The sequence below is a fragment of the Lygodium microphyllum genome, chromosome 30 (genome assembly GCF_053477565.2).
Source record: "Lygodium microphyllum isolate KBCC chromosome 30, Lygodium_microphyllum_v1.1.10, whole genome shotgun sequence".
Classification (NCBI taxonomy): Eukaryota; Viridiplantae; Streptophyta; class Polypodiopsida; order Schizaeales; family Lygodiaceae; genus Lygodium; species Lygodium microphyllum.
In genome coordinates this window covers 59426983-59449035 of record NC_141164.1, presented here as the reverse complement: position 1 = coordinate 59449035, position 22053 = coordinate 59426983, and the positions used below count along the sequence as shown (strand labels likewise).

Sequence of the window (22053 nt, the reverse complement as noted above, 5' to 3'; positions counted from 1 at the left end):
TGAGGGCAACACAGTCCTTATGGACTATCGCAGTGATGGAGTTAGGTAGGGGACAAGGTAGAGGCCTAGGAGGGCAAACCCAAGAATCAATCATATGTTGGACTTGCGGTCACCTAGGACATGCCTCATCATGCTGTCCTAAAAGGGAGCAACAAAATAGAGACAAGGCTAACCTAAGGTGCCCTGAGTGTGGAATCACTCATCTCTTTGTTGATCGTCCAAAGCGAAAACCATCCTTGAGTTTGGCTAGCATGCCAACTGTCCCATTGGGGCTGTTCAGTGTCGAGAATCTTGATGGGGAGGCTACACCTATTCCATTGCATGTCATGACCCGTGCACAAAGAAAGTAAGCCGGTATATCACTACCAGGTCCTAACAATCTTGACGTAGCCTCGATAGGAAAGAAGAGTCGTAGGCGAAGGAAGAAGAAACCTGAAGCTAAAGTCACACTCAAAACTGAGAGTGCCACAATGCTACCCGCTGAAAAGAGAGTCATTGATGTTGAGACAAAGACATCATACCCAAAGACGATTGAAAAGAGAAGTGCTAAGATTGGGGAGTACCCCAACCGGAAGCGCCAACTAGAGGTCATCGAGAAGGTGAAGGAGTGGGTAAAGGAGGCCTAAGAACACCTGAAAGATGCTGAGTCCATCTTAGAGGATGAGAACAAGGATCTCTCCAACATAAGTACGCCAATCTCACCCCCTCGACCAAAATCAAGAGATGCGATTGCGCCATAAGCAATACCACTTAGGCAAAGCCTTAACACTACGGGCCAACAAATCAGTCACGGCCATTGGCCAAGACAATCCGAAATAGGAGAAAGACGAGCAACCAACGATCTCCTCACCACTCTAGTGACCAGCCCTATGGTGCTAAGCCTGGGAGATCTGCTTAGGTAGCATCCAACCCTATGGTAAGACTTGAAGCAGTGGGTTGAAGGATCACGAGAGCAAGCTACTGTTGCAGACCTACAAGAATATGATGCAGAGATGTAGATACTAAGTTTGATGTTGCACTCCGTGCCTAAGTCCTTGCACGTTAATGCTTTTTGGGAAGGCACCAAGATGCATGCGGTCTTACGAGTCTTAGCCCTAGGCGACACAAGAAAAGGGATTGTAGACACAGGGGCAGGAGTTAGTGTACTGAGCCATGCAGTGCTTCAAACTTGGGGCAAACCACCTGTCGAGACTGCTGGGTTCAATGTCACATTAGCTAACGGAATGAAAGTGAAGCCATTCCGGGTGCTAAAAAACTGGCCAAGGAACACTTGTAAAGAGCCTATGAGGGCCGGGGAGAGGCGGAAGATGAAATCTTACCTCGGGGGGAAGAATCCATGGCTGGCATTGAAGCTCCAAGCTCTAGGTCTTCAAACTGGGTTGAAGTAATATCGCGGGCCAAGCTCCATGATCAGGCTGAAGTAATGTCGGGCTGAAGATGAAATCTTACCTCGGGGGGAAGAATCCATGGCTGGCATTGAAGCTCCAAGCTCTAGGTCTTCAAACTGGGCTGAAGTAATGTCGGGCCAAGCTCCATGATCAGGCTCTAATCCAAAGCTCTGATACTAGTTGAAAGGTGAGAAGGATAGAAGCTTGCTTGGAAGTGAGCTATGGCAGAGAGCAAGAGCAAGAAGAGAGAGAGACAAATGGGAACTCCAACAGTCATAATATGTGACTGGGCCTTCCTTTATTCAAACTGTCACTAAAAGAATAAAGAATAAAGTGACGATGACGGGCGCCTGCCACCTGCAATGTGCAGTGGTGGTGGGTACTGTCCATGTAGTAATACATGAGCGGTTAGGTAGAGGCACCTTTACCCCCAACAAAAAGCAGAGTAGAGGCAACCCAAGAGGGCTTCAATACTCAACAATCAGCTTTCCTGAATAATCTGATGGATGCCACTCACATGGACGAAAGGGAGTCCCTCGAGGTGGTAAAGAAGAAGCTGAGCATAGCAGGGGGAGCTCTGCAATCAGGGCTACACATGCCACCACAATCCATTGCAGTTGGGTTGAGCCTTGATGAACAACGCAAGTACTTATTGTTGGCCCACCTGACCCCCCAAGAGACTGATGCACTGGGGTTTGTAGAGGAGGTACAACAAGAAGATTGCCAAAGGGGTGAAGCTAAACTGCAATTTGACAGGTGCAAATTCGAAGAAGAAGTGATCCCACAATCCCCTTCACCCCACTCTGAAGAACAACATCAATCAATAGACACGTCCACGGAAAGAAAAAGCACCTTGAGGGAAAAGAGAAAGAAAATGGTGGAAGAAGCCAAACAGAGATTGAGGGCCAAACCTATGGCACAACCGTCTGCACCTCTTCCACCATGCCCAAGTGACCTGCCGGCCAGCTTCCATGCAGAACTCGTAGTCTGGGAGAGACAAGAAAAAGAGAAACAACCTTTTAACTTTAGCTTCCTCCTCCCCAATGGCTTGCGCAGAGTCCTTCCTATTAAAGTAGTGGAAGAGGTGATCGGCGTTAAAAGTCAGCTAGGCCAACAATGACTGGAAGAAAGAGAGAAGAATCCCACCCTCTGGGGCACCGAGGATGTGGAGTATCGGCAAAATAAGGTTTTTGAAGTGCCTCGGTCTATGCTCGGATATGAATGCCAGCCACTGTGGCATACACGTATTTGTGATGATAATGTGTTCTCCTGGATGGCTTTTTGTAATACCCTCCCCTCTGAGAGAAACAACCCCACCTTCATGGCGTATCCTCATAGCGTAAGAGTAGATTTTGATACAAATACCCATGATCGCTACAACTTTTCCATTATATATAACCCTTGTACTATTACCTTAGCACAAGCCCTCACTTTCACCTCGGACAGCATAGATGCTACCATGACATGCTTCATTGTTGACTTCTCCTCCTGTCCCGATCCTGCCTTCATTACCACATGCAACTACCTTAGGCTAATAGAAATCTTACTTAAGCAGGATCCCACCCCAACAGAATGTGGTCTCCCCCTACTCTTTTTTGATTTTAACGCCATAGATAGCTACCTAGCTATTCTCGAGCATATGAGTGACGGACAATTCACCCTCTGTAACGACCCATTCCTCTCCACCACCTCTCTCCATGCCCACTTGAACCTTAAGGGTTACATGCAGAGCTGTAAATTTTTGAGTCACTCCATTAAATCCCCATTCCCACCACATTCTGATGATGATAACTAGCAATTAGCTACTGCCAAATCTTGTAACTCAGCAATCCAAAAAAAAGAGAGAGGGAGAAAAGCAAAGAAAAGAAAAGAGAAGGCCAAACACAAAGACATCAAACAAATAACAATGAAAGGAGCACATGACACGTCCAAACACAATTCGCGGCACATAGCTCATAGTCACTACACCTAGGGGTCCTCAAGTTAGGCACGTCCAGTGGCCTCGGTAGGCCGGCTGCGTTCCTAAACCCCTAGTCCTTTTTGACTCCCCACTTTATGCTTATGGCACCTCAAGGGTAAGACATACCTAGGGAGGTAACACTCACCTATGGTTAGACCTGTCACCCTAAGCTACACACACCGTACCTCTCTTCGTATGAATGGGACCCTTAAGTGTGGGACATCACCCAAGCTTGCCTGTGGTTAGTAGATCGAGCTCCCCATTCCCCCAGTACGAGCACAGAGCACTACACGGTGAGGTAGACACTCCCCTTAGGTAGAGCACTTTCTCCTTCAAGTACAACAAGATGCTGCAAAACACCAACTTCAGAGGCCCCCATCATCCACTCAACATACCTTGGGTTCTCCATCCAAATCATTACCAAAGCTTCCCAATCAACGGAGACCACATGTGGCCCTATTATCACCCCACCAACCACTTGCCCAGACCACATGTATCTGAGAACGGTAGGTCGATGGTAGCAAGAATGTGCATCCAGTCTCGTTTGTCCTTAGGGCAAGGGATATACTTGGTAAGAGCTCCATAGGATCCCCTAGCCTGTGTCCATCACCCTTCAGCAGGATGGAGATGGCGTTTAGGTTGATTGGCGTAGTCTTCTAAGTGTCCATTCCACTCTCATAGCTTTTGTTCGATTGCCTAAGAAGATAAGACTGTTGCCCCAGTCTTCTATGACTCTCGCATTGCACATCTAGGGTCGGCCTAGCATGATGTCGTAGTCCACTTCCTTCATGACTATGAGGTCAACAAAGAACTGGATCCCTGCGATCTTTACTAGTCAAATTTTTAACACTCTGAGCAGCTTTACCTTCATTCCATTTGCCAGTGTGACGTTAAACCTAGCAGTCTCGACTAGTGGGTTACCCCAAGCTTGGAGTACCGCATGGCTTTGTGTCAACAATCCCCTTTCTAGTGACATCTCTCAGTGCTAGGACTACATGCTTTTTTGTACCTTTCCAAAAGGCGTTGATGTGCACGAACTTAGGCATGGAGTGCAGCGTCACGCTCAGTATTTGAGTTTCTGCATCATGCTCAAGCAAGTCTGCAATAGCTGGCTTATTTGGTTCTTCAACCCATTGTCTAGCCATAGCATTGGGTGTTGCCTAAGTAGGTCACCTAAGCTTAGAGTTACAGGGGTGGCCACCACTGTATTGAGGAGGTTATTAGTCACTTGCCTCTCTCCTAAGTCTGCGGTTCTTGGCCAATGGCCTTGAGTGGTTTGTTGACCCGAAGCATTTAGAATTTGTCTAGGCTGCCCAGTTTGGGGTGCCATCGCCTATTCCTTCACCTTTTTTATGGCTTCGAGTTGGCGCTTCGGGTTGGGGTACTCCCCAATCTTAGCACTTTTCTTTTTAGCCGTTTGAGGCGCCAACGTCTCTTCTTTTGCATGACTAACTTTCCCTCCAACCGGCAAAGTCGTGGAACTTTCGGTTTTGAGACTGACCTTAGCGTCTGGTCTCTTATTCCTTCATCTTCGACTCCTTTTTCAAACTGAGGTTGCATCAAGGTTGCTAGGCCCTGGCAATGGTATGTCGACCTACTTTGTTTGCAGATGGATCATGACATGCAACGGGATAGGTGTGGCCTCCCCGTCGAGTGTCTCGACACCAACCCCAATGGAGCGGATGGCTTGTTTGCTGAACTAGAGGATGGTCTCCGCCTAGGGAAATCGACAAAGAGATGAGTGATTCTACACTTAGCGCATCTTAAATCAACCTTATCTCTATTCACTTGCTCTCTCTTGGGGCAGTGCGAATAAATATGTCCTAGGTGACTGCAAGTCCACACAATTGGCTCCTGGGCTTGCCCTCCTAGGCCTCTATCTCTCCCTCTTCCCAATGCCATCATCGATACTGGTTGATAGTCCATGAGGATAGCATTTCCTTCCTCATTGTATGACACGTATGGGTTTACATACGGCTCATCGTTGCTAGGCTCGTCCACATAGCGGACTGGGGCATCACTCGGTGGATGGGTCACATAGGGACCAGGTGGTCTAGGGATACTTGTAGGATTGATTTCCATCCTAGGGATGGTAGGTTTAGCGTCATTTGGTGCCGCAAGAGCCAACGGGGCTCCTCTTCCAAAGAATTTTGATGGCCTCCTCGCAAGGTGGGGTTGATCGTAAAGCTGCGGATATGGGGGCCTCCAAGGTGATTGACAATGCATGGTGTCATGGCCGAACCTACCACAATTAGCACAAGGTTGTGACCTAGGGTCTTGACGCTCAGCTGGCAAGTGGTTTCTGCCACAATGCACACATTGGTTGTGTAGGCGCATTGGTCATCTCATCATCTCCTATAGTTTGGCTATCTCCATTCTAATCTTTGCTAGCTCTTGTCCCGACTCAGTGCCCTTCCCTTTGTCCTAAGTGCTTGAGTCTATTCTCTCACTCGGCATTGAGGCTCTCTTAGAACTACTGGCACTGGACTCTTCCTTATTCGAGCCTCTGGAGCCTCTTTCCTTGAGCTCGTTGTCCACTCTAATAGCTTCTTTGAAGACCCTTGCCGGTGCGTCTTGCTGCAAGCTTGAGTTGCCGACCAATGCTTTGTAGAGCTCCTCACCCCGTAATTCGTTGATGAATACCCTGGATACCACCCTTTTGGTTGGTCTCTCACCCAAGGGAATTCTCTTGAAGAGGCTCCTTAAGTGGGTCACATAATCTTGAATGTCCTCTCTCTCTTTCTGCTTGATGTTCATAAGCCACACTAATAGGTTATCATAGTATCCCACTTCCGAAAATCTCTTAATGAGGAGATTTTTCAGGCCATTGAAATTGGCATGCTCTGTAGCATTTAGACTTGTGTACTAGGTTTGACCCTTGTCGCCTAAGCACAGTCCAAAGGCTTGGGATTGCTGAGTAGGATCAGTGAGGCTGTTGGCTTCGCGGACCTGCTCAAACTGCTCCACAAAGCTGTATGGGTCATCTGTTGCTGGGTATTTATCCAACTGCTTTGCTACCACAGGGATTTTTGATTGGCTCCTAGAGCCTTGGTTGACTCCCAACCTTGTCAGTAGCCACTTTGTCCAGAGCTCGCTCAACGTGAGATCTCCTTCTAGCGCTCGCTCTCTCTCTGATCGATTCCTGCCTACTAAGGCTAGCACTCTCTAGATCTCTCACATTTCTAAGCTCTGGCATAAGTTCCTAGTTTGCTTATCCTGGTTGTACGCTGCTTGGCCTTGCAAAGCTCTGCGGGCAACTTTTCTTTCCTCCTCTAGGTTTGCCATGATGTCCTCGACTGGTCTACCGCAGTGTTCTAGCTGGGTTTGAGCATCATATTTGTACACTAACTGTTGGATAACCTCAGGAAAGTCTCCTAGGTTAAGCTCGTCGTCACTTCTACGGCTTGAGCTGCCTTCTTCAATGCCTAGGATTCTTGTTCTGCCAAGTTGTTGGTCAAGTTGATAAGACCATGTAGATCCACTTCCGCAATATTGTATGTCCTTGTCGTTCAGATTTTTGGCTGTGTTTTCTTCTTGGTCCTACCTTTGAGGATTCGATATCCCTTCTATGTCTTTGGGTCTTCTCTTATTGGTGGGTTCCTTTCTATTTGTAAGTATAGGCGTGTTCCTTGTTACTTCCAATCAGTCTTCAACTTACCCGCACTCTGTGCGTGGGTGTGCATGTGTGCTCTTTTCTATGCACTGTATGAAATCAAGATTTTAGCTTTTCTTAATTGAGCTTCGAGTGATAGAAATCGAAGTGAGTGAAAAAACAAAGTGCACGTAGCTCCGATGCTCTTGCCTATGGGTTGGCTTGATAGGGTTGTGCATTTAGTTCCTATGCTATCTCGTTCGGCTTGGTCCGGGTCGAGTTGGGGTTTTACACTCAGCCCACAACACCAAACACCCTTTCAAACCATCTGACCACAATCTCTAGGTTTGTAACTACATGTGAGGCGTTCGGTGGGTTCTTCCAGTGCGGGTCACCCTTCTCGTTAGCAGGGTTCATCAAATTTCTAGGTTATCTTTCTCAGGCTGTGTCCGATTTACTAGTGTTCGATTCTAAGAATTGGACAAGTTTGGGTCCGATCGTCAAAACCGGATAGGTGTGTGTTTGATTAGACAGTTGAAGTTTGGTCCAATTCCTACGATCCGATTTCTATGCATCCGATTTTGGGTATCTGATTCTAGGTGTCCAATTCTAGGTGTCTGATATTCTAGGAATCCGATTATCAGAATCGGACGTCCAATTTTGGGTTGGTCCGATCGGGGTATGTCCGATCGGACAGGCTATTGGTCTGATGCTGTGGTTCGATCGTTGCGATTGGACGGGTCAAGGGTCTGATCGGACGGGTAGTGTGTCCGATTGGAGTTATTCTGATCAACCGATTGGATGGTCCGAGTCCAAGTGGTCCGATTATGGGTTGTTCGATTTTCAAAATCGGGGACAATGTGTTAGATCAGACAAGGTGGGCTTGTTCAAGTGGTCCGATTCTGGGAATCGAATAGGTTAGTCGATTCGATTCTGGGAATCAAACACTGTGGTGGGCATTCGATTTCGTCGACCAAAACGCGTGCCCAAAACATCAAAAGATAGATGTTGCTAGTAGCTATCAAAGCTTCTAGAAATCAAGGAGGGTGTAGGCCAAGGGCATTCCATACCTGAATCTCACTGAAAGTCCCGATATGCTCTGATTGATCTAATGTAGACCTGGACCTGCAAGCTCTCTCTCTCACACACACACACACACACACACACACACACACACACACACACACACACACACACACACACACACACACACACACAAAGCCAGACTGTAAATGAGGTTTTCCCTGGTTACCCAAGACCTTAAGCCCTCACTGGCATGCACCTTAGCCTTCCCAATCACTCCACCTTCGATTCCGAGACATCTGAGCACTCTTTTGTTTTCATTTTCCCTTGTTATTGCCCTGTTCAGGACTGTTTTACACAGCAGTGAACTTCAAGCTTCCCTCTCTAATTTCCTTTGATTTCTACTACCTATCCTACTCTAAATGCGACAAAAATCCAAAGCAGGGTACTAAATGGATTTCTTCTACTTAATCAATCATTAAAAAAACAAAAAATACTTGTAGCGTTGCTTAAAACCCAAAACCTTCTATCTATCTCAAGCTCTAGTTCGGGGATGAAATCCTCACTTTGATGCTCGATTTGAAGCGCATAAGCACTCAAGCTTGAATTTGTTGGTCCCGACAACAGAACCAAAATGTTGAGGTGAGCTCAAGCTCAACCACCAAGACCCATGGACCGCTTATTGTTCAAGCATTTCAAGTGAGCACTAATGGCTACCTCTCACATAGCTTACGTACTATCCCTCTCTACGAGTGTAGTGAGCTTACGTTGATGCCCAATTGAGTTGCTTCCTCTCTCAAGCACTCCGATATAGCTTCACGATTCTTGATGCAAACTCAAGCATCCTCAAACCTCCTCCTCCAAGATCCATCCTCCATAGCCGCGTGTGAGACAAGAGAAGAGAAGCAAAGAGGAGAGAAGAAGAAGAGAGGAGATGGTGGAGAGCTTCACCTCCTTGATCCCTCACCCTCACACACTCACTCCCTCACACTCTCACACTCCCTCCCTCAAGCACACACACGCAAGCAAAGAGAAGAGAAGGAGAGAAGAAGAAGAGTCCACTTTGCTACACACCAAAAGAATGAGCTCTCATTCATCTTTTGAACTTTATATACAAAGCCCTAAATCCCATTTGGGCAGCCATCCCCTTTTTACGTGGCTAGGCCATTTTTTCCATTGTTCTTCTATCTTCCTAGCTTCCTTCCTACCGCCCATCTACATTTACAATTTGCACAAGTCTGAACCGACGCTCTCAAAATAAATCATGGTGTACCTTGCACTCTTTTACAAAAGTATTGACTTGCACTTTTTCTTGACCGCCTCTCCTTGATTTAGGACTTTTTCACACTTCTTGTGTTTCCCAATTTTTCTTGGCGTGTCTTTGTTCTCCATTCCGCTTTTTCCTTGGCTTTGCCTTCTGCTTTAGATTTTCTGGATTTTTGACCTTGTTTGTTTGAGGGTTAATAGGGAGCCCTCCACCGCAATGAGAGGCCTCTCTTGCTTAGTGGTGACCCATATAATGATTAGTGCACATGAGGGTCACCACCAAGTAGTACGGGGATACTCCAACCCAATGAGGGGCCTCCACTAAGCAATGTGGGTGCCCTTTGTCACAGTGAGGGGCCTCCCTTACTTACTGGTGACCCATACATCATTCAATGCACATGAGGGTCATCATCAAGCCTAATATACCAATATCTTTCAAAATATGCAAAACTACTTTGGTGAAAATATACCAAAAGTACCGAAATGTTCTAAAATGATCCAAAATTTTCAAAAGGTACCAAAATAAATACAACACTAGTCCAACGGAGTACAATAGCCACGAAAAGAAAAGGATGATGCCAAAAGGTAAGGCAAAATAGCTCCTCCAAGTATTTATCAAACATGGTAATATCATCCTTAATTCTCTTAGCTATGGCATTGGAGTCCTCAACCCTCAATAAGCTCTCCTTCTTTTGTTCCTCAGCTCATGTAACCTACTCAAATTCTATGTGCAACTTGTCAGAACCCTCTTAGTAATGCCTTGCAAAATTGAAATGTAATCTAGCTAAGAAGGTCTTGACTTGAAAATGTTATCCTCCTTAGTGTACATGTTGCTTGCACCCTGTGTACTATCGGTCTTTCTATTCGATCCATGTAGGCCACCTTAAAATATGCAATTTGCCCTCCTCTAATTGTCCAACTTCTTTTCTAGCCCTCCAAACTTGATTTTGCACATATCTAGCATGGTCATCTATAATTTTGCCCATGCAATCTTATGTGTGGAAGGGTTTTCTTTTGCAACATTGCACCTCTCAAATGCATAGCACTCGGCAAACATTGCCATGATCTCCCTACACAATGGGGGGGCCTGATAAACCTTGTGAAAGAGCAATCTGCAGTTCTTAAAAATTTCAAGATGTAGATGGTTCAGGTATATCATGGCATTCTTTTGGTGCTACAGTTTGAACACAATGAGCCATTGTTCATTGGGGAGATCAGCATCAATCAAGTCCCAAGTGACCTTCCCCTCAAGGCTCGCTCCATACTCCTTGTGTAGCTCCTATGTAGTAGAGCGAAATTTGTTGAGTAGTGGGTACTCATCCCTTTTGTTTTCCTTCACAATGCATAACTATCTAATTCATTATTGCATGGCACCCAAAATTTATCCTATAACTATATGTGATCATGCAAGTGACGATGCGACTGCCTATCCCTCATACTTGTTGCTAACTTGTTTCGTTGTTGAGATGAAATGTTTTTTGTGGTCTCACCAAAGAGATCGTATGTTCTCTTTGACATTGTGGCAATGGCTATGGGGCTCACCCTTGGTGCACATTTATGTGCTAGTAGCCTCATAGTAGTTGAGGAAAATGGAACCCTAAAAGCCTAAAGCTTTGCACCTTTAACTGACATAAAGGATGCTAGGAAGCAAAACTCTTAGCACAATAATAGTCCTCACTGAGCATGAAGAATAGACCATTGAGTAGGAAGAACATACCTGAAAAAATAAGAACTACATGAAGCCCAATCATTACATGGATATTCAAAAGTCTAATTATGTGGGTAGCCATGTCTTTGTGCGAGCTTCAAAGCCCCATCATTGCACATACATTCGACAATCTAATCGTGTGGGTAGTCGTGTCTCTGTGCGAGCTCTGCTTCTTTCAAATTTTATGTACCATTTAAATTTTAACTTTGTGTTATGTAGGTTTCTTCAAAGGTATAAAAAGAGATACGAAACTCCCTCCAAGTTTGCAAAAAAGAACCAAACTTTAAGGGCAAAAATAAAATGTGTACAATCCTTGCAAAGTAAAATGAAATATTAGATGTGACAGAGCTTTGTGATGTCGTAAAAAGATTGAAGCATTTCTATCCAACCAAATATGCCAGAGGTATACTTCCCCTAATACATGTCCATTATAGAGTTGGGAGGTTGTTTGCACAGTAGGAGCTAGAGTAGATCATTTTGCTTGCTTTCGCTGGGAGAACTTGAGTTCACTTACGCTAACAGCACTGTGTGACACTTGAGCCAATGTCCTTCCCTAACTTTGTTTTTGGTGATCTCGCAATGGTGCCATGATCTGTTTCTGTACTTCTTTGCTTGTGGCTCTTTGTAGCATTGCGTTGGTGCTTGGACCAACATCCATGGGGTGCACTAGCTCAAATTCATCGCAATTCGAGAAGCATCATAACCAAGATTCTCCATCACTAGAGAGAGAGAGAGAGAGAGAGAGAGAGAGAGAGAGAGAGAGAGAGAGAGAGAGAGAGAGAGAGAGAGAGAGAGAGAGAGAGAGAGAGAGAGAGAGAGAGAGAAGACTATGATGATTTTTGCTTTGACAACAGAGAAGGAGAGAGAGAGTGAGTGAGTGAGTGAGTGAGTGAGAAAGAGGGATGCTGAATCTTGGCCTTGATCCCTCCCTCCCAGCCTCGCCACATCCACAATCAGTTGTAATGACCATTAATAGGGAGCTGTGGTACTTTAGTTTTTAACTCTAAATATTCTAATCATTTCATTTCTTCAAAACAAAAAATTCTTCTAGATAATGGGGTCATAGCATAGTGGTTGTTGTGTGGATTGAGTTTTTACCAATGACATAATCATCTGTTGCCTAAAAATTGGTTAACTCTACACACAATGCACCAAATGCATGTTGTTTTGTGCCACAAACCATTCTTTCGGCCTAGTACTTTTGTTATCTATCATTCATTGACAATGAACTCTTTGAAGACATCGCATGCACCACCTTCAATGCCTTGCCATTGCATAGAAACTACCCTTGGATGACTCTCTCAAAATCTTCCCTCTCCATTTTCAAATCTTTGTTTTCAGGAACTCTATACCACATCAACATTGCAAGCATGGATCATTGGTTGTAACTTGATTATGAACATGGCTGGCCATAAATGTCTATACCATCTCCATATCAATGTCGAAGGTGAGTATGAGCCCATTCGCAAGAGAAACTAGGTGTTTGTTAACACACCAATTGTGTTGGAGGCAATGACATCGGAGGGTAGAAAATGGGCTGATGGTTGTATCCTGTGGATCCCACAAATGAGAAGCACCCCCCTCCATTCGTATCGTGTTCCTCATTGATGTGAGGTTTATTGGAGACAAAAGCCAAGGTCTTCTAGCTTATACACGAAATCTAGCAAAACAATTCAAATACTTTGAAGTTATAGAACTAGTGGTTACTCCAGAAAGAGCTACAATGATGAAACAGTTGGAGGGGAGCCAATAAAAAACAAGGAGGCTCAAAACCCAACTATACATGGCCAAAGCAAAAGGAAACGATGCTCAAGTGGCATAAGAGGTAGAGAAGTCTAAACAATATCGAGACTCTCAAGCCTGGAAGTGGAGGTTCCAAGATAAGAATAATAGTAATATGGTAATAGTTGGTCATTCACCCTGAAATACTTGTATTATTCTATTCTATGTCAAAAGCATCAAGTTTGAAGTAAGTGGTCATTCTATGAATGTGTTATGAATCTACTCTCATACATGTGGCGTGGTTGTTGTAATTGATCGGGCCATTCTCCATATGGACAAAGCAACGAGGAACGTGGAGAAAGCATCGAAAGCCTATAGCAATATCATTCCTCCCAAAGCTATAAGGAGCATGTTGACCGAGAAGAGGTTTCAGAAAGCCAAGGAGTAGTGTGTTGAAAAGTTCCTACAAAGGTCTTACCTAGACAAAGAGGACATCCAAAGCACCTTGGACGACAGGGTGGGGATTAGTAGATAAAGCTACACCCAACTCTTCAAAGTTATGCAAGAGACATTGAAGAAGAAAAGAATCAACGAGTCTTTGCTCCCAAAGCCATCTTCAATTCAACAAACAAGATCCAATATCAAACTAGCGAGTCTTAGCAGTCCTTGGTAAGCCCTTTCACATCATAAAAAACTATCTTGGAAAGATGAGAGTGCTAAACTATGATAGCTGTAACAACATATTCTTTGACCTGAGGACGTTGTAAAGAGCAATGATCTAGTTTTTAACCCTAAAGCATGCAAATGCGGTTGCCATTTTGTTCTCAAGCTGGATGAAACTAAGATTGTGAAGGGCAAGAAAATGGAGAGAGTTTCTATCACCTTGATGAATAGGGATCTTTAGCAATGTATCGAGGGGTGAAGGCTTAGAGAACTTAATGCACTTCAGTGTGCAATCATAGCAAGACATCTGGTGGTTGGGAGCATTTTAGGTTGCATGGAAGATTTTGATGTGTTGAACTGGGTGTTTCAATGAACTTCTATACTCGAGTTGGTAGGAAGTTCCTTCAATTTAAAAAAAGCTTCGAGTGAAAGGAAAAGAAAATATGAGGCTTCAATGATACCTATAAAAGGGGTCACTACCAAGCGATATGGGGCCCTTTCTCTCTGAGGGAGGTGCTTTTTTACTTAGTAGTGACCCTCCCTAAAAAAGAGGCACCCAATCCTGGAACTCATTGAATTCAAGGTAGATGATGAAAAGGGGTCACTACAATGTGAAATGGGGGCTTTTCTCACTGACATACGGGCCCATTTTGCTTGGTTATGACCCTCTTTGGGAATGAGGTGTCCAACAATCCAACTCGCTGCATTTATAGTAGATGATAAGTAAATAACATAGATAAATGATTGGAATGAGCTCACAATCAAGTAGATCGCACTTGAGTTTTTTCAAACTTCATATGGAGCTTCAGTAGGCCTTGAACTAACTACTTGACACTTAACTAATTCTATCTCTTTTCTTACAATAGTATATTATTTATAGTCACGGTTCCTAGTTTGCGATGCAATATGAGAGTTTATTGATTTGGTCCACCTAGGGAATGGAGAAGTCCCATTACCAAGGCAAGGACTAAATACTTTAGGCATACAAGACACGGTGGTAGTGTACACTTGAGGCAAATAGCCGTCCATTGGAACTTTTCCAACAGTTTTAGAGATTAATTTGGCATAGAACGAGGTTAGAAGAAGCAAAAAGAAAGTGCCAAAACTTGGACATTTCTCTTGCATTAAAAATATTGAAATAAAAGAGACAAAAAACATACAGTAACTCATGTGCAAATGAAAAACTTTTACAATGGCTGCCCTCTAGGGAGAGACAAGGTTAGAGATGGGGCCCAAGGAGCAGATAAGGAAGCATTCATTCCTTGCTATGTGGGCTTAAAGGGGACGATTTCATATTCTTTGCTGACATTTCCTTGTCCTCATCACCCTCATTCCCTGGAAACTATATAAGTGGTGTTGGCTTTGTTGGAGGTAGTGACTCTATAGCCAACACTCATGGAGAGGGGTAGGCTCTATAGGAACCTTGCAGTTCATCCACCGCAAAGATTATGGGCCATAACATCTTTCTTTGCCTTCAATTTGTAGGGCATTGTGATAGACCTAGGGCTCAATGCACCAATCTTGCTGAGAATGGGATCTTTACCTAGGGCTCAATGCACCAATCTTGCTGAGACTGGGATCTTTACCTTTCGTAGTCCTTCGAGTGTCTTCATTGTGATAGTCCTTGTTCTTTTGTTTCCATCATAATTTGTTAGGAATTTGGTGCATTTTGGGCGGTTAACTCTCCCCTTAAATTGTCCACATACTTAGCCAAGGAACACAGTTCCATCAATCCTTTTACTTTATGTTCACCACTTGTCTGAGGTTCTATATCTGTTTGTACCTCAGATCTCCATTGCTTAAGATATAAGCACACATGTTATAGTTCACTTACTCTACATCTGTAAAGGGGATTTGTGGCTTCTTGTGTCTCTCCACACAACCTTTTCGTCAACTCCTACCTTTTTTTAATGTCTTTTGTGAAAAATAAAAAATTGCAATGAGAGGAAGGTTTGAGATATTATATGAGCTTACACCCTTCGCTTGTTCAAAACTTAAGTGCTACTTCCCTCATTACAAAATTTGCTAATAGTGATATGAAATGAATGACTTTGAACACCCCTACTTATAGGGGGTGAGTGGGGGAAGAATTGGCACATCTTATTATAGAATGATAGAAAAGATAAAAATAAAAAAATGAAATATGTGCATTGTGACTGATAGAGATGCACATGAGAATGGAGTTCAAGGATATGGTGGTGGACCTTTCTACAAAAACCAATAATATTCAGACTCTAGTAGGGGCAATAGACAATCGAGGGTGGTGTGAAAAAGGATGGCTCTAGTACTTCTCACTCTGTTGGGGGGGATACTAAGGGTGGATATGGTACTCCTCACTCTAGTGGGGGGAGTTGCAAAGGGTGGCTCTGGTTTTCCTCACTATAGTGTAGGGTCCTCTGGGGGGGGGTTTGGAGAGATACGAATGTTGTGACCCCTTGGTGCTCTAGTACTTGTCACTAGAGCAACAAGAGCACAAGTGCAAGTGGCTCTAGTGTAGGTGGCTCAAGTAAGTGTTGTGGAGACATGAATGTTATGACCCCTCGACATATTAGTACTCCTAGCTCTAATAAGGGCATTGGGCAACGTAGCTTTGATGTAGGTGCCTCTAATGCATGTGAAATAGGTGGGTGTTGTGGAGAGACAAATGTTGTAACCCCTTCTTGTCAAAATAGTATGTCACAATCGCCCTCATGTAGCATACTCTTGTGGAAACTCTTGATCATACTCCTAGATTGGACAAGCTACATGCCAAGCACAAAGCCAGCACACTAATTCTATTTGATGGATGAGGATACTATAGTGGCCATGAGGGAAGATGGCCATCACATGCATGCATGAGTTGTGCCAATAGGTGTTCTAGCACAATATCTTAGGCAATTGACACCCTGCATTGTGAGTTCCCTATTTATCAATTCTCCACTAGGTGGATGATTTGAGTGGATTTGAGAGTGCATGAGCCATAAGTGGTCCAACACATGGAGAGAGAGTGCTGAAAGAGAACAAAGGGAATCCTATGTGGTTGGACAAAGAGGGTTGGAGTAAGATCAAAGATGAGGGTTGCTAGCCCAATGTGGCTAGATGGGTGGCAAAGGTTGCAAAGCCCTCACACCCCTTTTTTCCCCATGCAATCTTCACTACTTTTTCTTACATTCCTCTCTATTTTTATCAATATGATAAAAGCATCGATATTATTGTTGCTAACATTATTTCCATCACTAAAAGCATCAATATGTAGCAACGGTTGTATCCCGATGCTAATAGTGACACTAATAGTGATTATGGAAATGTTTTTTTAAAAAGATAAATTGTGTCATTATATATGTTGGTATGCCCCCTACATGTTGTAGTACAGTATTAATAAGAGATCAGTTGTTGATCTTAATTGCATCTTGCCTGCTTTTGTAAGGAGTCTTCGTTTGAAGAGACTAAAAGAAGGCTTGGTGGTGTTGCAATTAGATAATGGGGATTGGGTAGCTGATTAATCGAGCATTGAACATGAATGTGGATCATTCTTCTATCACCTATATAGAGATCATAGGGGTCATAGCAACATGGAAGTAGCAAATCACCTTTTAAATGTAATCCAAAGGGTCATCACACCCAAAGAAAATAACATGCTCACAAGGGCCTCTTCTAGAGAGGAAATTGAGAAAGCCCGTAAAGGCTTAGGAGTGAGGAAATCTCCAAGCTTTCATGGAATCAATGTAGAACTTTGGAAACAATTTTGGCTTGCTTTACGTGAGCAAGTAATTAGAATAATTAACCCACAGTGGAGCAAAGGTCAACTACCAACACTTTGGACAAGAAGCATAATAACTTGCATCTCTGAGCAATCACAATGCTCTATGATGAACAATTGGAACCCATCTCTCTAATGAACAATATGTGCAAAGTGTTGGTCGAAGCTCTAGCTAGAAGAATTAGCCCAATTGTGCAAAGGCATGTCAATGACCATCAATACAATAGCCAAATCTTCTGGACTATTAGTTGTACTTCATTTGAATGTGGAAAAGACCTTTGATAAAATAAAATTGTCGTAAATCACAGAAACAATGTTAAAATTGGGGTTTGACAATAGATTTGCAAATTTCCCCTATTTTTGTTTAAACATGCACAAGCCCAAATCTCACTTAATGGTTTGCTACGTGATCCAATTGACATTAGCAAGGGTGTTAGGGTTGTCCTCTTAGCCCCTTGCTCTTTTCCATCGCTACTCATTGCCTGTTTTACATGTGGAGACGTTAGAAGAAAAGGCAAGCTTGGAAGGGATTCATTTTAGAGATCACCAATTGATTGGCCAAGGGTATGTAGATGACTTGCTAATGCCATTAAAAACTAAATAGCACGATATGAAGAAACAAATTGAACTTCTTGACCTCTATAGTGAGGCTACGAGCTATACTATAGAGTACAATAAGTTGTCACTCATTAGTGTCATAGAAGAGGATCTAGAAACCCTACAATATAATGGCAACATAATTAGCACATGTAGAATTTTTAGATACTTGGGTTTCCCAATTGGGGTTGATGTTAGGGAAAATGATTAGACCCATTGAGTCATGGATACGGTCACAATTTTTTTTAAAAAGAGCTAGTGTCTTTTGAGTTGGGCTTTATATGCAAAGCTAAAGGTGATCAAGTTGTTCATAAATCCCACCATCTCTTTATACCTCCCTCTCATAAGTTGGAATTCAAAGTAGACTAAGAGTGGGATTTCCGAATAGGGAACTTCCTATGGGTGAAGAGAGGCAAAAGTAGATATCTCTTCAATGGCAACACAAATACTAAAATGTCCAAAGGAAAAAGGGGGTCTATGACTACAAGTACCAAAGATATTGAGAGATGCCACAAGAACAAAGCTTTTGGCAAGATGCTAAACTTGTGATGTCCCATGGGCATATATGCTAATGAAGTTATTCAAGAACAAAAGTCAAAAGTTATATAATGTCTAGAAAAGGCCTCATCTCCTCGTAGGCAATAAAAAATGTCAAGGTTGTGTGGTTCTTAGCCAACCTCCTAAGATCTTGAAGGAAAATGATAAGAAAGCCAAATGGGATTACTCCAAAACAAAATGCACTTGGATGGCAATATATTTTAGTCATGGGCTCACACTCAACCACTAGTTAAACTATTGGAACAAGGGGTTCTTCTCTTACCAAATTAGGATTTGGCAAGTTTATCAATTGGTTTAATTTAGATGTTATTATCAAATCCCTTCATCAAGTGTAGAATGAACATGGGCTACTATTCCCACTAACATTGCTAGGAGGTTATTGTGGCCAATCTAGTGTGCATGACACCCAACCAATCAACATGTCACCATTAATGCACCTAATCTCAAACTTAGGGGTAAAAAAATTTGTTATGACTTGTCCACATTGAAACTCATGCTTGAGGACTTAACTAGCTCCATCAATTGTAAAGCATGGGGTGTTAACTTATTGCAAAATGTTATCAAGGACTGCCTAGAGGGTAATTTGACTTTGGAGCTTCCTTTGAGAGAGTTTTTCTTTGGAGAATTATCATGAACCGAGTATTAAAAGGCAAAATTTTGAGAAAGAGAGGAGTGATAGATGGTGATTGTCAACGAGGAAGTGTGGTGACTCTCCAACACCTTTTTTGGGACAATTGCATAGTCAATAACATATGGCCTTAAGTCTTCAACCATTTAAAGGTGGAAGGCAACAAACAACAATCACTATTGCTCAAGATCTTTGGCAAAATGGAATCAACGAAAGGTAGATGCCTTGCCTATAACTTCATTAGGTTGTATTCTTTGCATGCAATATGGAAAGTGGGTGTCAATGTAGTCTTTGATGACAATAGAGTGACAATATTTGAGGCTGAAACTTATCATAAGGCCTTATGGTTTTAGGAAGTATCTTGTAAGATAGGGAAGATCTATGTCGAGATCTAGCTAAACTTGTCAAGGTCCTTGCCTAGATCTCCTTTTATAAAGCTCCGAAATTCTTTGATGAATTCATCTATTCGTGTCTAAAGATAAATGCAAATCTCCTCCTAGCTTTCTAAATGCAAATCTCCTCCTAGCCTTCTAGTTATATAAAGGAATGCATTTGATGGATGTAGATTTCCTCTCAAGCAAATAAAAACAAGACCCTTCTTTTACAAACATTGCAATATTATCTTGCTTAGATATAACTACTTTAAAGTTTCATTATAATCTTATGTTTTGAGACTAATGCCATGCAATACTTAGCACAAAGTTGCATTGAAAAACTAAGATTGCCAACGAGTGGCAACTCAAAGTGTAGGATGACTTAAGTGAGAAATACACGGCCAAGTCCAAGGCTTGTGATTGCTTACCTCAGCGGTGCCTAACCCTTCGGGATGTAGAGATTGGGATGAAGCACAATCATGTAAAAGTCTCCACAAGGTGGTTGTGATTAGTAAGAGTACGTATTCCTGAGATTACTTTGCATAAAATGAATCATACTATAGGTGCATTAAGTGCATATCCAGAGACTAGCGCTAGTTATATGCACAGTGCAAACAAATATACAATTGGAATCACTCGAATGCTTCAACCACTCTAAGGTGACTGTGGTCCTTGGTTTGCTTGTGTTACCAATTTCGGCGGTTGCAGTGCACCTTCGCAAGCATAGCCATGTAGTCATTAGACCTGCCATTGACTCTGGTTGGTAATGTGGAGAGAAACCTTAACTTCACCTCTGTTCAAAGAGCAGGTCATGGATCAATTACCTTAATCCATAGCGAGAATTGCATGCAGCTACAATGGCGGATTTTGCAGCATCCTCATTTTTCTGTCAGAGCCGGAACCCAATGCATCCATAAGTCATTAGTGATCCCATCAGAAAGCATAAAATCAGGGTAATAAAATAGGAAGAATGATTTGTTTACCTCAGATTCATGGTACAAGCCTGCGTAAAGATTGGCATAGAATATCTCATGTGCTTCACCATCTTTGAATTGGTTTACAAGCTACACTTCAGCGAAGCAAGACAAACAGATCATGAGAAGGAGACATTGTGGGGATAGCATTGACCGTAATTCCACTACCTCTAGTAAAACTGCATCGAGTGAAATTTGCACAATTAGGCGCTTCCCTTACTTCTTGAGGATCACCCCCATCTTTGAAAAGCTGATATGCTGTTCGCATCACAGGCCTTCGATCTTGACCAACCTTCATATTTACAATCAACAGGAAGAGTGTAAGATAATGTCTCACAGCTACGATGATTGTAGTGATACCAAGCTGTGAGGAAGAGTTTGAAGTGCTTGATCTCATATTGGCAGTGACAAAAGACAGTGTCAAGCAGAAAACAAGCTATCAGCTCTCAAGTAGCTAAATGCTTAATTCAACACACCTTTCTGATTCAAGTGGAAGCAGTTACATAACAAGAAGATGATGTCAGATTGCATTATTGTTCTGAGACCTGTAATTTCATGTTTAGCCAGAAGTATGCACATTGCAGGTGATAGAGGGGGGTGCTACTTGGATTTGGGATCATCATGTGCAGATTATGCAGACTGCAATTTCCCTTTCAATTCCTAATTTCGTATCGTTTCATGCAGTACTACTGGATGTACAAGAAGTCTTACACATTTTTCCATGTGGTAGAAGGGGCTATTGCCCTTAATTGTTTGTTTATCAGCATCATCAGCTTCTGCTGGGAAGACAGGTCGGCAGCTCCCTTCCAGAAGCTCATGACATTGTCGTAATCAACAATGTGGGAATTATAGTGGGAATTTGTCTCAAATTTCGTGTGTAAGATATCTAACCTGCAAGAACTGCTTGCGTGCTTCCTCTGCTCCAAGAATTTGGGCCTCGCAAAGAAAGCACCAGATTGCTTCCTCAGTATCATTAGGGTTCACTGCTACATCTTCCCTGAACTGAGCTGCACCTTCAGCAAACCTGCGACAGACAAGGAGGTTTTGTTTCCCTCAACTGAGCTCGATAGTCTCCAAGACCATTATAAATGTTACTCCACCACGTTGTGTCGCTCACCTGTCCAGGTAATACAACGACAGACCTCGCTGCCACAGGTCTGCAAGGAAGCCCAAAATCAAGTGAATAGAAGCTTACTGCGGCAAGCATTTCAAACCTGATAGCAGAAAGCTAAGCAACCTTCTGAAATGGAAAGCTTAACAAACCACACATGGTTTCTGAGAAGGGTCGAGCGTCAGTGCTCTGTCAAACTCCTCAAGCGACCCCGCTACATTCCCCTGGACGATATGATTATGCAAGTAGTTGTGAATTATGGCACATATTCGTTGAGAGAGAGAGAGAGAGAGAGAGAGAGAGAGAGAGAGAGAGAGAGAGAGAGAGAGAGAGAGAACCTGCACAAAGAGCTCCATGCCCCGCTTGACGGCAAGAGACGCCTGCTGAGCTTTGTTTCTCCCTGCTACCATGGAGATAGCCATGAGCACGCCTGCGGCAGCAACGAGAGCCCCGGCTGCAACAGTCGAAAGTCCGGCTGCGCCTGTTGCTGCGATAGTGCGCCGATTCAACCCTAGCATAAGAACGGAAGATGACAACTCCCGGCATGCACATGCAGGAAGGAAAGCGCGGGCTGGTGCCGAGGACGGAAGGGAGGAAGCTGCCGCAGAAGAGAGAGAACGCAATACGGGCTGGGAGGCGCAACAAGAAGCCATTTCCATCATAAGTCTATCGCTCCTTTTGATGATAGAAGAAGTTCTTTCGATAAAAAGTGAAACGATAAATACCCCGCCGCATCTTCTCTAACAGCTT

At 43.3% G+C, this 22053-nt stretch overlaps 1 protein-coding gene and 1 pseudogene across 1 annotated transcript; both read right to left on the bottom strand.

Moving 5' to 3' along the window:
* Positions 1-10013: 10013 nt before the first annotated feature.
* Positions 10014-10804, bottom strand: LOC148009891 (uncharacterized; annotated as a pseudogene).
* Positions 10805-19535: 8731 nt separating this feature from the next.
* LOC148009890 (Tetratricopeptide repeat (TPR)-like superfamily protein) lies at positions 19536-21965 on the bottom strand. Its single transcript, XM_087672589.1, has 8 exons — positions 21642-21965; positions 21461-21527; positions 21310-21349; positions 21084-21216; positions 20413-20484; positions 20202-20282; positions 20043-20104; positions 19536-19962 (listed from the first exon to the last, which is right to left on the bottom strand). The coding sequence occupies exons 1-8, from the start codon at positions 21963-21965 to the stop codon at positions 19905-19907; spliced, it is 837 nt and encodes a 278-aa protein (XP_087528715.1). The 3' UTR covers positions 19536-19904.
* Positions 21966-22053: the final 88 nt, after the last annotated feature.

Coding starts and splice junctions, on each gene's coding strand:
- LOC148009890 (XM_087672589.1), bottom strand. CDS start 21,965: ATGATGGAAATGGCTTCTTGTTGCGCCTCCCAGCCCGTATTGCGTTCT. Junction 21,528..21,641: donor GCATGGAGCTCTTTGTGCAG/GTTCTCTCTCTC, acceptor CATATCGTCCAG/GGGAATGTAGCGGGGTCGCT. Junction 20,485..21,083: donor CACGCAAGCAGTTCTTGCAG/GTTAGATATCTT, acceptor GTAAATATGAAG/GTTGGTCAAGATCGAAGGCC.